The sequence below is a fragment of the Charadrius vociferus genome, unplaced genomic scaffold (genome assembly GCF_000708025.1).
Source record: "Charadrius vociferus isolate BGI_N301 unplaced genomic scaffold, ASM70802v2 scaffold436, whole genome shotgun sequence".
NCBI lineage: Eukaryota > Metazoa > Chordata > Aves > Charadriiformes > Charadriidae > Charadrius > Charadrius vociferus.
The window spans coordinates 792,656-806,251 of record NW_009649187.1 but is presented as its reverse complement, the minus strand read 5'-3'; the positions used below and the strand labels follow the sequence as shown (position 1 = coordinate 806,251).

The following is a 13,596-nucleotide window of genomic DNA, read 5'->3' as shown; positions in this document are numbered from 1 at the left end:
AAAGTTTCTGAAAACTATACACGTAATTAGTTGCACACAGTGTGTAATTTAAGATACCTAAATGAAATAATTACTAATAAATGAAGACTCAGTTGCTGGCATTTTAAAAACACTGAAAACAAGACTCACTCAAATACTCATATTAACAGTTCAGAGACAAGCACACTTATTTTAAGAATCCTGGCAGTCTTAGATATCATACCTTTTGAGTTTTCATGGCTACTCTGAGGCTGTGCAGGACATGCTGCTAGTGGGGTAAGATGTGGATCCACGCAGAGGGAGTTGCAGAGATTTTTTATAATCTTTGAGTTGGGACAAGGAGACCTTGTTGTACACTGCTGAAGTAACTTTGCTATACATGAAGCCACATAGTTTTGTACAAGTGTATTCTCCTCTTTTTTGATAGCTTCCATTAAGGGTTTTATAACAGGATTTAGTTTTTCTGGAAGTTGCTGCAAGTTCACAACTGCACATGCAGCAAATGTATGGACCCGCAGGTGCAACACTTGCCATTCTTGATTTGTTTCTGTAACAGTCATTTGGACTTGTTGTCGTTTACTGTCCAACTGCTGTAGAATTTTAGGATTCAAAGTAAAGGATGATGTCACTTCATTGAAAACAGAAGTAACCTAATAAAAAGGAAGAAAGAGTTACAAATCTGTTTCATTTACTGTAAAACGGGTTATCATCTGGAAACCAGTTTTCATGGCAGAACACAAGCCACTTCACCAGGTATTATAATCTCAATTTTTTCCAGCAAATAGAAGGAAATGCTCCAAAATGTAGTTTCTGCAGCTCAAGGGGAAAATCGGGCATATTATGAACATCTCAAGTCTAGATTTCCAAAGCTAAAAGAGGAGTTTACATACTCCTCCAAATCTAGGTTATCCTGTATCTGCCAGATATATCCAGATAAGCAAAGGAGAATATGCTATGAATACAAGAGGCCAGAAAGGATGTGCAAGGTCCCATGCATGAAGAAGTTGTTTCTAAGCTTATTTTCTTTTGAGGAAAGAGACTGGGATAAAACTAAGTAAAAAAAGTCAGCACAACACAGGAGTTGCGGGACTTGCCATATCCTCCCCCACTCACAATTGGCTGTCTACTGTTCCTTAAATCTTTCACAGGAAAGAGATTAAAAGCAACGTGGAATCATGGAAACGCCAAACTTAGTCTACTGGTAGGCTCCTAAGTAAAGGAAAGATGACAGCTATTGAGAAGGTTAGTCTGAGGGTTTTGGTGGGGTTTTTTTTGTTTTTTGGTTTTGGGGGTTTTTTTTGTTCTTTTTCATCTTTTATTTTTAAATGTTCAGGTCAAGTTTTTCAACTATTGGACTTGTACTACTTCATTCTGTCAGTACCTCAAGTTCTACTCCACATAAACTCTATGACTGGAATGACCAAAAGATGTAAAAAATATATATAGCAAGGAGGAACACAGGGTTTTTACATCTAATACATGAAGACCTGTACTATAACGCAGAGTATGTTTGGTGTCTGTATTACCAGATTCAAGAGGGAACAGTTGGGGTATGTGAAAACTCCTGTGCTTCACAGACTATGAGCTCACATGATTCTGTCTAGCTTTACTTTAGGAATTCATTCATTTTAGATGGTAGCCATAATCCCCTCCGCCCATATACACAATTATCTATAACTACAAAGATATGTTAAGTTTTCCAAGCTAAGCTACTGCGTATTACTACATAAGTGCTACCATCTGAGAGTTTCAAGATCCATCATGCAACAGTCATCATGGCCATAACCGTACAAACTTAAACCTTCTCTTATTCTTATCCTCAGCAGCTCACCTGCATACACAAACACATCCAGGATCCTAATCCCCCTTCTCCCCTGCCCCAAGCTGCACCACATCCATCACCATTCCTTCATCCCCCAGAGAAACACACTCCTCCCACCCCAGTCCCGTTTTAATTTGCAGGCTTTCAAATCCACAAGCTCCTCATTTATATCCTACCTCATCTGTCCATACTCATATCTTTCTCTCTGATTAAAAGATCAGTTTGGAGTTGGAAGAAAAAATGTTTTATTTGTTGCCCCACCATCATCAGCTCTACTTTTACTTACAGAGCTTTTCATGTCAAGAGCTACCTTCTATTAGCACATCCAACACTGACATTTTCAGATTTAAAGAGACTGAACAATTGAACAGCCAGGAAAAAAAAAACCACTTTAAAACACATGCTTGGGGGGTGGAGGTGGACAGGGAAGGTCCTAGAATTCACAGTTTATTTACTAGTCTTTTGACAGTGGCTTTGTAAGAGTTTCAGCCTGCTTTGGTTTCTTCTGTGTAGATTTCAGTAGTGAATCTATACCTGGGGATCAGAACACTGCCATTTTTTTCTCCTGTTAAGTTTGACATAGTCTGTAAACACGGCAGGGGAATTGGTAATTATCTATTACATATTTCATGTTAAAGGATGTGTAAAGTCACCACATCATTTCTGAAAGTTACTGTCTGTGTAATAATTATGCTGAAGATGTACTTCAAGACAAGAATAGATTGGAAGGAAGGGCAGGCATGCCTCTACTTACCAGCTCATTAGCTTGATCTATCGTAAATACACTGCAGTTTACTCTGTTTCCAATGTCAACGTGTGCATCAGCTAACAGTGAGATGAGTTGTTTACATTCATTCTGCATTCGTGTAAAAGGAACAGCAATTTCATCATAATAAAGATGTTCAGAAAGGACCCCAAGTAAACGAGGTTGCACACAAATGGCCACAGTTCTACACTCCTATAACAGGAAAAGACATAATTTGTATGTCTGAGTAATCACAATTTCTTTTGTTTGGTTTTGGGCAGTAAACAGCACAATCTAGCTACAAAAAAAATCCAGTTTCCAGAGGGAACCTTAACATTTGTAATCCAAAATACTAAAGATTACGAACAAAACATCCAGTCTGCCACTAGAAGTGAAGTGACAGTGACTACAGGGAAGATAGTCATGTTAAAAGGAAGCACTGACCTTAGACAACACACATCTTGAGAACAGATTCATTTGTAGAAGAAATGTAACATATTTACTGATTCATAGTTCTGACAGTTGGCACTTTGCTAGAGTAATGTATTCCTCCATTGTCTAACAATCAAGCTTTTAGTATTTGGATGTATAAATACCATTTTAGCTTATCAGCTGAAATTTTATTTCAAACTAAGTAGAAGACGACAAGCTGTGGATTAAAATAGTAAGCAAAATTTATTTTTGCTGCAGAAACATCCTACCTTTTGCAAGGCAGCCCACTCACAGATTACTAATGCAACACTAATCCTCTGCAAGGCAGATTTAGAATTCAAGTGGAAGAGCAGTAGCTGAGCTAATGATTCAGCTGGCTTTATTTCTTGAGTAACAGTATTTACACCTGGGTCACAAATGCAACAACAAAGTGCTCCCAGCAACCTGACAAAAGGAGAAAGAACAGTCACTTCAATGTTACGATTACTCTGCATTTAATGATTCAAAATGAAGATGCCAAAAAAGTCTACATAATTAGATTTTGGCAAAACCACTATATAACGAAAGAGATAAATTGCTTTTAAGTTGGGTTGTTTTTTTTTTTTTCAGATTTCCAATACACTGACTTTGCTGCCATCATCCGAGCTCGCATGACAACATAATCCCTGGTTGCTGGATCTTCTGCAATGCTGTCTGCCCCAGCAATATATTCCTGAATCACTTCCTTATTCTGGGTTTGACCTTGCCGCAGTTTAGTGCCTGCCTTTTCCTATGGAATAAAGTTGGGAGAGGTTGAAAGTAAGTGCGTTTGTAATAGAAAAGATGAATTCATATTCCGTAACATATCCAATAACAACCGTACCCTGCAAAAGTTGGACTAAGCCAGAACATTTCCTGGATAACAGACAACTTTAAGTAGTTAATTACTGCAAATCATCTCTCTGCTAATAGTATTCTATGGTCCTCTTTCAGCATGTTTTCAGAAATAACACAATGCTTTAGACTTAACTCAGTCCTGCAAACAGATGGTTTTGGAACCATGTAAATAAAGACTTCATAAAGTATTCACTGGGAGCATGCTACATGACAGAACTTTGAATTTTCATGGATAACCTGACAAGAACTATTTCGCTGTACAGACTTGAGGCTTGTAAGACAGAGTTGTGGAAAGGCACCTTTAGAACATGTCTTTATATACAGCTAATAAATTTCTTATTTTCCCCAGAACAGTTAGTGAGGTTATATTTCACTTACTTTTGATCTGGTTTTTACTTCTAGCAACATGTTTAAGTCAATGGGCAAATGAGATGGCTGCATCATTAAGCAGAGCCAGGCTCCCATCCATGGGCAAGCAGCTGCAACCACATACTGTACGGATGCCTTGTTTAACAGTTCCAGCCATACCTGGGGAAAGAAACAGTGGAAATCATGACAAATTTGCACACGGTCTATGCAAGATCATATGTGTGCTGAAACTGTAGGAACCATCCTATTCTCCTTCACTCTATAGTAAAGCATCAAATAGGCTAACTACAAAAAAATTAACACGAACAAACTATTCTTTATCTGCAGAGAAGCGTAGAGGATATGAAAGAGCAGGATACACAAACACTATATATCTAGGTCATAAGTCATGCAAATACCTTGTGAATAAGATCCAGAATTTCTTGGTTGCTTTCTAAGATACAAAATTGAAATATGTGCCTCAACATGTCTTGCAGAATTGGAGTCAGCCATGTTGAAGAGCTCTGAAACAAGGGTATCATATGATCAAGCAGATTCCAATATGGATCATAATAAAACACTAATACCTCTAATTCTTACCTGGTCTTGGGTAGATAGCAGCGTGAATAATGTTTCCAGTGCTGCTTTTCGCACAGAAGATATAGTATGATGCAAGAACGGCCACACACGTGGGACCAAAACTGTGAGTGATTGCTGAATACTAGTACATGAAGGGAAGACAGAGGCAATGACAGGGAAAAAAAAAAAACACATACACAGAGCTAAGTTAATTTTGTTTATCCTCAGTTAACATTTTATCCAAAAGAAAGCTTTTTTTTTTTTTAAAAAAAAAAGAGAAGCATTATTGCATATGCTTGGTGATGTTAAGTGAAGGATCAGCTTAAAAATTTAAAATAGTTTGAGTTGGTATCTTTTTTTCCAGGAAAATGCTGTTTTTCTTACTGGTATAAAGAACTAGTTGATTCAAGCATGTATTTTTACCATGTTGTTTCCCAGATTATACTTTGGGCTTTTTTCAACTATTTAGGAAAAAAAAAAAAAAGGTGTTTTCTTTTTGTTTTGAATTTATTATTAGGCATTTATGAGTTTAGAAATAATTTAAAACAAGCTTGGATCTTTTGTGCATGAACTTGCACATCAGCTGATGCAAGTAGTACATGCTGAATTAAGATGGTGTTAGTGACAAAACTTCATTGTTAATTTTGGTTTTGGGCAAAAACCAGCTTCAGCAGTGACAATAATATAGGATGAGAAGGGTAAGACGTGGAAAACATCTATATTAAGTGCAGATGCTTAGAGTTAACCATATGTATTATGAAAAATGTTAACATACTAACATGCAATTCCTTTAATTTGATGGAGTCCTAAACAGAGAGGAACTAAGCATGGTCTTCAACCAGTCTACTGTACTATTGATGTGAATTTTGAAGTCTGTAGCTTTCCTTAGAACTGTTTCAATAGTAAAGTTCTACAGGTACACACGTGTGTTTTAATATACATAGTTTGCTCTCTTGTTTGAAGTTTGTCTGCTCCTTGTTGACAAACAAGTAGTTTGTGGGCAGGACCACCATATGAGTGGAACCAATACCCTTTACTATATAGCCAAGATGAACGGAGAGAGGGGAGAAAAAAACCTCACATATAAACATCGTCTAGTACCTTTTAATTATTTTGTTGCCTTTTACTAATGTAATGAAAATACCAGCACCGTCTCAACCTTCACTTTAAGGAAAAGCAAGAGTAAAATCTGCAATACTGAAGCAATACTAATTAAAAGGTTACCTGCATTTGCGGACCTGAGGGTAAGTCAGAAGGGAAGAAAGAAGGATCATGATACTGTTTGTGGAAGCTGTCAAGTCATCCAACTCCAGAAGTGCATCCCACAATGTATTAAGAATGAAAGGCACCTACACAAAAAGAGGTTATTGTACAAAAAAACCCAGAAAAATCTAACTGCTGACTATAAGTGTTATTTTCTTCATGCAGACCAAAAGTGAACTTTTTAATCAGAACTGATGGAAAACAATTCAGTCACCTTCTGAGACTGAAGTTGGACCAGGCTTTCCACTACCGGTACTAAAGATGCTGCAGCAACAGCTCGGACATCATCATCCAGATCTTGGAGACCTTCAATTATTGCAGGCAACACTTTAGGCAATAAAGTGTTGATCATGTCCTGCCAAAAAGATCACAAGCATTTTGAAAATTAAAAAGTAATGCCCCAAACAACCAAGATGTACTCTTGAGTGTGTGAATAAAACTGTAATATAAAACAGAAGCTACAGGTCCAAGACTATAATCTAAATATTGTAAGTTGCCATTCATGAAGCAAAACCTAGGTTATAAACTTGAATGAACTGTAACTCAGCTCAGAGTTGGTTTTGGGTTTTGTTTTTTTTTTTGGTGTAAACAGAGCTCAGTGTTTGCAGAGTAACACCATGAACAGACTAAACTCTTGTAGCACTCAGCTCTGTCATCCTGGCACATGAAAGCATACAAGCTTAGTCTCTATTTATCATGTTTTATGCAAGTAACTTATCAAGTTACAACAGTACAACTTCACTATATACTTGCAGACATCTGCAGCCTGGATATCAAAATGCAGTCATACATTTAAAACCACGTGAGGTTGCAGCGCAAGCAAGCTTGCTTTATCATACTTATCTAATGTTCAGCCACATTCCCAACTTTGAGCAGAGCTTTTTGTTCCAGAGCTCTGCAATTTGTCATGAGGGTTATTACCTGACGCACTGCCAAAGCGTACTTTATTCCTAGGAGACCACCATGTCTCACTTCCCACTGTTCCTGTGTAAGCAGCTTCAGGAGAACATCCACAGTTTTATGAACTCCAGTCTCATTCATATGTTTCAATACTACTCCCAAAGTCTGAGCACAAGTCTCACGTACTGGTGCTACCACCTAGGACAAAGGAAATAATAAACAGATATTTCAGTATGAAATTTGACTTAGAAAGAAACCAATATGAGTAGAGTCAGATGACCAAAACTGCTACACAAACAAGGCGAAATGTATGTATCGGCTTATGTAATAAATGTCTGTGAACAATTACAACAGGTACACGCACTAGCACTGTACAAAGCATAAGTGATCTGCTGCAGTATCTCCTACAGGAGCCTGCTGATCTACCTGTTCACGCAGGGATAACTTACTTCATCTGAAACAAAGTCTCCAAATCTGTCTAATGCAAACACACAAAGGAGTCTAATAACCAAGTCTTCTAGCCACTCCTGATGCTGCTGGATCATCTGTAAAAAGAGAAAAATTGAACACCTTGACTATATTTATTCATAAAGGATTTCTGATATGCTTGTTTTAGCTAAAATTTATGTAAAAGATATGACAACATATGCTTAAATTGACTGAATATAGTCATCTTCCACAGATAGTCAAGGCAAAAATATTCAGCACTAATTCAGCTTACCTGGCTTATTACAAACACCATAATGTTGTTGTTTTGTTTTTGGTTTGTTTTTTTTTTTCAAAAAAAAACCAACAACACACAGTACCTTTATCAAAAGGCTAGAGAGCACCTTGTAAGGTAGACAGACAATTTCGTCCCTACATGGCACATAAAGGTAAGGTCATTCAGATAATCTATTCTGATTAATAGCAACATGTCCTAGGCAAACCAATTTATAGGTGTTTGAAGAATATTTACAAATAAACAAACAATGAAGCAGTACTTCTCCACTGTGGGAGACCCAGTGAAAGGGACTTGCTTTTTCAGCCAAGTCTCCTCCAGATTCAAAGCAATTTAGACCAAGCCTGTCTTGAAGCTCTGGCCTCTGTTAGAGACCCAATAGCTCTGTAACTCTGAATCTGAGCAGAAGCCCCATAAAAGCAACTGCTCAGGCATCATCTTTCTCATATCCACTGTCTGGCTACTAGATCACCACTTCCCTTGAAAACTATCATTTTTATGAACAATACTTTAATCATATTATGGATTTCATATTCCCATGCACGTCGAAGAATTATAGCCTGCATATAGCATTGAAGCTAGCCTGGAGTAAAAACTCTTTCCATAAATAGTTAAGAAACTGTCTAAAGTATCTTACCATTGCAGTATGTGTTATAACTACCCTGCAATCTCCAGGGAACAAATACTACTCCCCATGGAAGCAAGGAGAGATACCAGCTTTTACTTTCCTTATATATAAAGTATGCTGAAGTAGCTTGATTTATATTTGATAAACATATCTCCTCATTCTTCAACACTCTCTAAATCACAAGCTCTCCCAGTTGCTTTTACAACAGGGAAGTTAGTATGAATCAGGATGATATTCACTATTAGTAATCAAGTTATTACTGTTAGGATATTTTTAAAAAGTGTTTTCCTTTTAAATAGACTATTTAAATACTTTTTCTCACAATAACAAAGCAAGCAGATCAATAGAGTCACCTTACTATTTAAGTGAATAGAATTAGATGGTCTGAAACGCTTCACTAGAGTTACATAATCAGCTTGTAAATTTTGTTTCAGCATACCTTTAGCACTACCTGAAAATTATATTTTCTAGTATGGAAGGTAGTGTTTAATAACTTTACACACAGTCTGCATACAAATGGCTGCTTATACAGTAGTATTGGTTTTTGCACAGGCTTTTTAAAAGAACGCAAACATTTCTGGCGTGCATAAAGTGATTTTTGAGCAGACAAATCTCATAGTTTATATAACCCTAAGTCATCCACCTCCTGCAAAGCTTAAGTATTTTAAGAAGTCAGGTTTCTAAACTTCATTTAAGAAATATGTTAAGTCTACGTGACTGGAAACTCACCTCTTCTAAAGAGCTGTCTCCCATTTTACCGCCGCTTTTACCATGAGCTTTAAGTATCTCCCTCAGTCCAGTACCTGCACCGTGTCGAACCTAGAAAAGTGGAATAAAAAGTCAGTTTTTAAATATTTAGGAACAGAACATAAAAACCACATTGGATAAGTGAAACAATACTTGTTTGTCTTTAATAGAGATATTTCAAGTGCTGCAGTTAGTGGTACTTAGACTTGTAGAAAAAGGTAGTATTTTATTAGATCAAACCATACACTTAATCTGTCCAAAACAAACCTGGGGTTTTTTTTCCTAGGTATTTGTCAGCTTATGGACAGAAGCAATTAAGAATTGCTTCTATTTTCTAACACAGAAAATATTGTTATCATATTATGTTACCATGTTTTACCTCACTCACTATGTTACAAACCACTAGTTTTCAGAGAAATATCAACTAAAAGATATCACTGGTTTTAATAAGTTTATAAGAATATTGCTTTTCTTCAGCTTATATTTCTTAAACACTGTATCTTTGTAGCATGTATTTCTCTAAAACTCTGTATTTCTTAAACAGAGTTTGGATCCCCACTGAATATTTTGGGGACTGTAAAACAAATTTCTGAGAATTACTATTCAGCCTAGCTTACAAACCTACTCCGTTTAGCTAAATATTAAAAAAATAAGTGAACAAGCTATATGGGAAAGCAAGTTGTAGCCACTTGTATGTTCCCAAACATGAACAGTTGAACACACTAGGAAGTGTTTTAGAAATTACGGAAGACCAGTAGAAAAATGTGCTACAGACGCACCTGTTCCTGGTATTTTTGATACCTAACTCAACTAGCAATTGGCTAATCAAGAAAAGTCCACTCAACAGATACACACAAAGTTGCAAAAGCAAAGTTTTGAACTGGGTTTGCATTGAGAGGCCTTTACATATGTTACAGCAGAACTTAGTGTTCTTTTTTGTTTGTTTCAAGGGCTCTTCATATAAATGCTTGTTCCCAGCAGGAAATTATTGTATTTCATTTTGTGACTGTAACAACTAGAACTGAGTAGTTGGTAAGTCCTCCCTTAATCAGAATATCTTAGATGAAATGCAAACATATGCGCCCCCATATGTACAGCTCAGTGGCTGTTGGTAAAGGCTATAAGCAAGCCACTAAAAACCAGCCAGAGAGCCTAGTCTTAAAATCCTAATTGCTCATAATACATTTGTTTATTTGGTCCAAGACTGGTCAAAATCATTTGTTTATTTGGTCCAAGACTGCTTATGAGCTACTTTTTACAAGCCAAAAGAGGAAGACTTTGCTAATTAACTGCTCAGCTTCTGCAAACAGAAAGCAACAGCAAGCCAGACAAATAGATAAAGGAAATACCAGTAGCAGGATTCATCTCGCCTGACTTCAGCTGCCTATAAGCTCGGTAAGCAGTCTGAACTAGTCATCCAGACTGCCTCCAGGCATTGCAAGAAGATGCCACAGGGCCATTTTATAAACATGTATTTTGAGGTAGTTTAACCTGTTTTTCGTCCAGAACATACCGTAATAATGATTCTTTATTGATCTACTTCCTTCATTAACATGTGTGCACCATGTATCAAACATACCAAGAAAGCTATGAAAACGTCTGCATTCCAGACAAGTGGACTTTGGCTTCAACTGCAAACAGCCTGCTTTCAAGTAAAGCGAGGCTTATTAGCTCAGATGCAGTGATGTGCCACATAAATATAATTATCCTTTTTCTGGGCCCAAAATAATTGCACTGGCTGCATATGATCTATCTCTTGTGTTTCCAAGTTTGAGGTCAGTATGGCGAGAGCCAACTTGCTATCACTCAAACTGTGCTACTCAAGTGTTACAGCTGGTTTTAATATTTAATCTTTCAAAAGATCAACTTGTTGATTAAAAAACTGAAGTTAGTGGACAAGTTACTTCCATTGTCTGCTCCAGGAAGAGACACCATTGTCAGCTACTTCACGTTTTTGCTTGGAACTGATATCAAAGTTTGTGGAAAATCGTATAAGGATTGAATAAGAGCAAGCAGAACAGGTTTTGAATCTTGAAGATAAGTTGTCCAGGCAACCAAATACATAGGTTTTGTAGCTGGTATTTACTAAAACTCTAAAAAAAGTTTAAAGTTCTTTTTATAAATGAAGAGAACAACTAATAATTTGTAGCCTATCCCCTATTACCAAAGGAGTAATTTCTCACTCCCTTTTCTACTAGCTTAGCATTAGACAAATGTGCCAGTGTTGTCAGCAACACTTGCACAACATTCCTCACTCTTGATGAATCCAAGCCTGTTTTAATTGCTTTAGCTTTTTGACCATAGATTCATGTGCTTTTATTTTGCTTGAATTTCAATACTTCTAAAATTCTCACTTACAATTACTGCTTTCCATATCTTTCCTACTCTCCACTTGAGCATACGTTACACATCTGTTTTCATTTCCCCTTTAAACAAGTCTTAAAAACCACTTAAGTTCTCTACAAAGCACATTTATCTTGGCTAATCTGTATTTACAACTGATGTAATTTTTGATATCTAGCAAAACACTCTTAAGTCCTATGCATACAACTTTTATGCTTCTGTTGAAGCCTTTTTGTATTCTATATTTACACCTTAGATACTGCACACGTCTTACCTCCCAAGAAGGGTTAAAGAGATCATTGCACACCTCCTCACAAAAGCTTTCCAGAGGCCATTCATTTGTCTAAATTCATGAAAATATTAAGTACAAGATTAAAAGAGAAAGGGATCAGGTGAACACTTTTCATGTTGTACACCACTTAGATATGTGACGATAACAATAGACCTCCAAAAGCCTAAGTATTTCTCTTTGTTACTGGACAGAATTGAAAACAAAAAACAAAGAACAACCTTCTTCCACACTTCAGAAACTTTGCCGATGGACACTGGATCTTTTAAAAAGCTTATAAGGTTTGACTGTTAGTAGTAACATCTTCTCTATGGTAATTAATTCAGCCTCCCTTCAGAAACCATGGTAAGGCAGAAAATCCCCAGTGATTCTTTAGATTTATGAACTTTGCCTTTAAAGAACACAATAGGCAAGTTTTGGTTTGAAATTACACTACATAATCAAATTGGGTCAATTAAGCCAGTAATAAACACCACCCTCTTCAAAACACATTCTGCACTTTTGATAACCAGAAGAATATCCACTATCCCAAAACTTCCTACCAGGAAACTGACATGGCTGTGGAAAGGAAGTTATGATACTAACACTAGTAAGTTCACACCCTCACAAATACAAAGCATTTGAAAGGCTAGCAACCAGCAGCTATTCAGCTCGCAGGTATCATTAATCTCAAATTAATTTTCCAATCATCACTTCACAAATATGAATTTAATTACTAAGCTATGTCTGTAGAAGTCTTTTTTTAGAATACTGACTAATCAAGGTAAAGTCTCTTCAAATACAAAAATCTATGTACCATTTGTATTCTGGTATAGCATTTCTTAGAATTTTTCAGCTTTTCAGTCTATTGAAACAAATGCAAACTTTTCTAAGACTAAGGTAATTGTTTAAATCTTCAACTACTGAAGATAGAACTTAATTCTAAAATAAGCCTAATTAAAGTAAGGCGAAGATTAAATAAAGTGTACATGAACATTTAGATCAAATTATTTATGGCTCAGTGTAATCCTATCATTTAAGTGTTTAGCACAGTTTTACAGTTTAATACCCAGGTCTGACACCTGTAATCCACCTACTCGGGTTCATTTGGGTCACAAACTGCTACCAGTGGATTAAATTTCCTTTCTTCCTCAGTGCTATACACAGTTGGAAGCTCATTTTCTTCGTTACGTACAGAAGTAAAGCTGTCAAAGACGTTCTTTACTCCATTTCTCTTAATGCTAAAATGACTAAAGAATTTGGGAGCATAAAGAAGTTTTGTTTTACGTTACTCTGCCAAAAAACTGAATGATCATTGCTGCTAACAGCTGAACAATACATAATACCTCTTCTGAAGCATTTTCTACCAGAGCTTTTGAGTCTGCTGCAGGCTGGTTGATGACAACATTTGCAACTTTTCTTCTCTTTTCTTCTGGTTCCCCATCAGTGCTATCATTGCTGAGAAGGAACAAGTATAAGTTTATGAACTGAAAGTATGCTTTAGGGGAAGTAATTACTTCTACAGCTGAAGACTTCAGATAAAATAAAGTGTGGCAAGAATAAAAAAAAAAAAAAAGAGGTTTAACACTGTGAAATATGCAAAACAGGTAAGTTTACATGTAAAAAAATTCAGCGAGGAGACAGCAGAATACTGTCCCAAATTGGCAATCCTTCTCAGCCTTTTCCAAGACATACAGAAATTCTTAAATAAAATCAAGGAAAGAATTTTGTTTACTGCTTGTTATAAACACAGTAGGTACAATAATAGGTCACTATAAACAGTGAGGAACACAGCATACATCAGAAAGTTGTATCTTAAATTTTTAGTTATTGTTTATCTTCTTAAATCCCCCATTGTCATGCATTATTATTAAGCCATATTTAATAACAGGGACAAACCACAAATTTTAACTCTATCATCCCATTATTTCAAGATTGGTCTGAA

At 36.4% G+C, this 13,596-nt stretch overlaps 1 protein-coding gene across 1 annotated transcript in view; it reads right to left on the bottom strand.

The window, feature by feature from the left end:
* The window catches only part of BTAF1 (BTAF1 RNA polymerase II, B-TFIID transcription factor-associated, 170kDa), a 52,514-nt gene that overhangs the window by 14,163 nt on the left and 24,755 nt on the right, over window positions 1-13,596 (bottom strand). Inside the window, 14 exon segments of the mRNA XM_009888786.1 lie at window positions 203-629; window positions 2,556-2,759; window positions 3,248-3,422; window positions 3,605-3,747; window positions 4,233-4,382; window positions 4,622-4,726; window positions 4,803-4,923; window positions 6,006-6,130; window positions 6,259-6,399; window positions 6,966-7,142; window positions 7,394-7,489; window positions 9,023-9,112; window positions 11,658-11,726; window positions 12,998-13,109. Coding sequence (XP_009887088.1) covers window positions 203-629; window positions 2,556-2,759; window positions 3,248-3,422; window positions 3,605-3,747; window positions 4,233-4,382; window positions 4,622-4,726; window positions 4,803-4,923; window positions 6,006-6,130; window positions 6,259-6,399; window positions 6,966-7,142; window positions 7,394-7,489; window positions 9,023-9,112; window positions 11,658-11,726; window positions 12,998-13,109 — 2,135 coding nt within the window.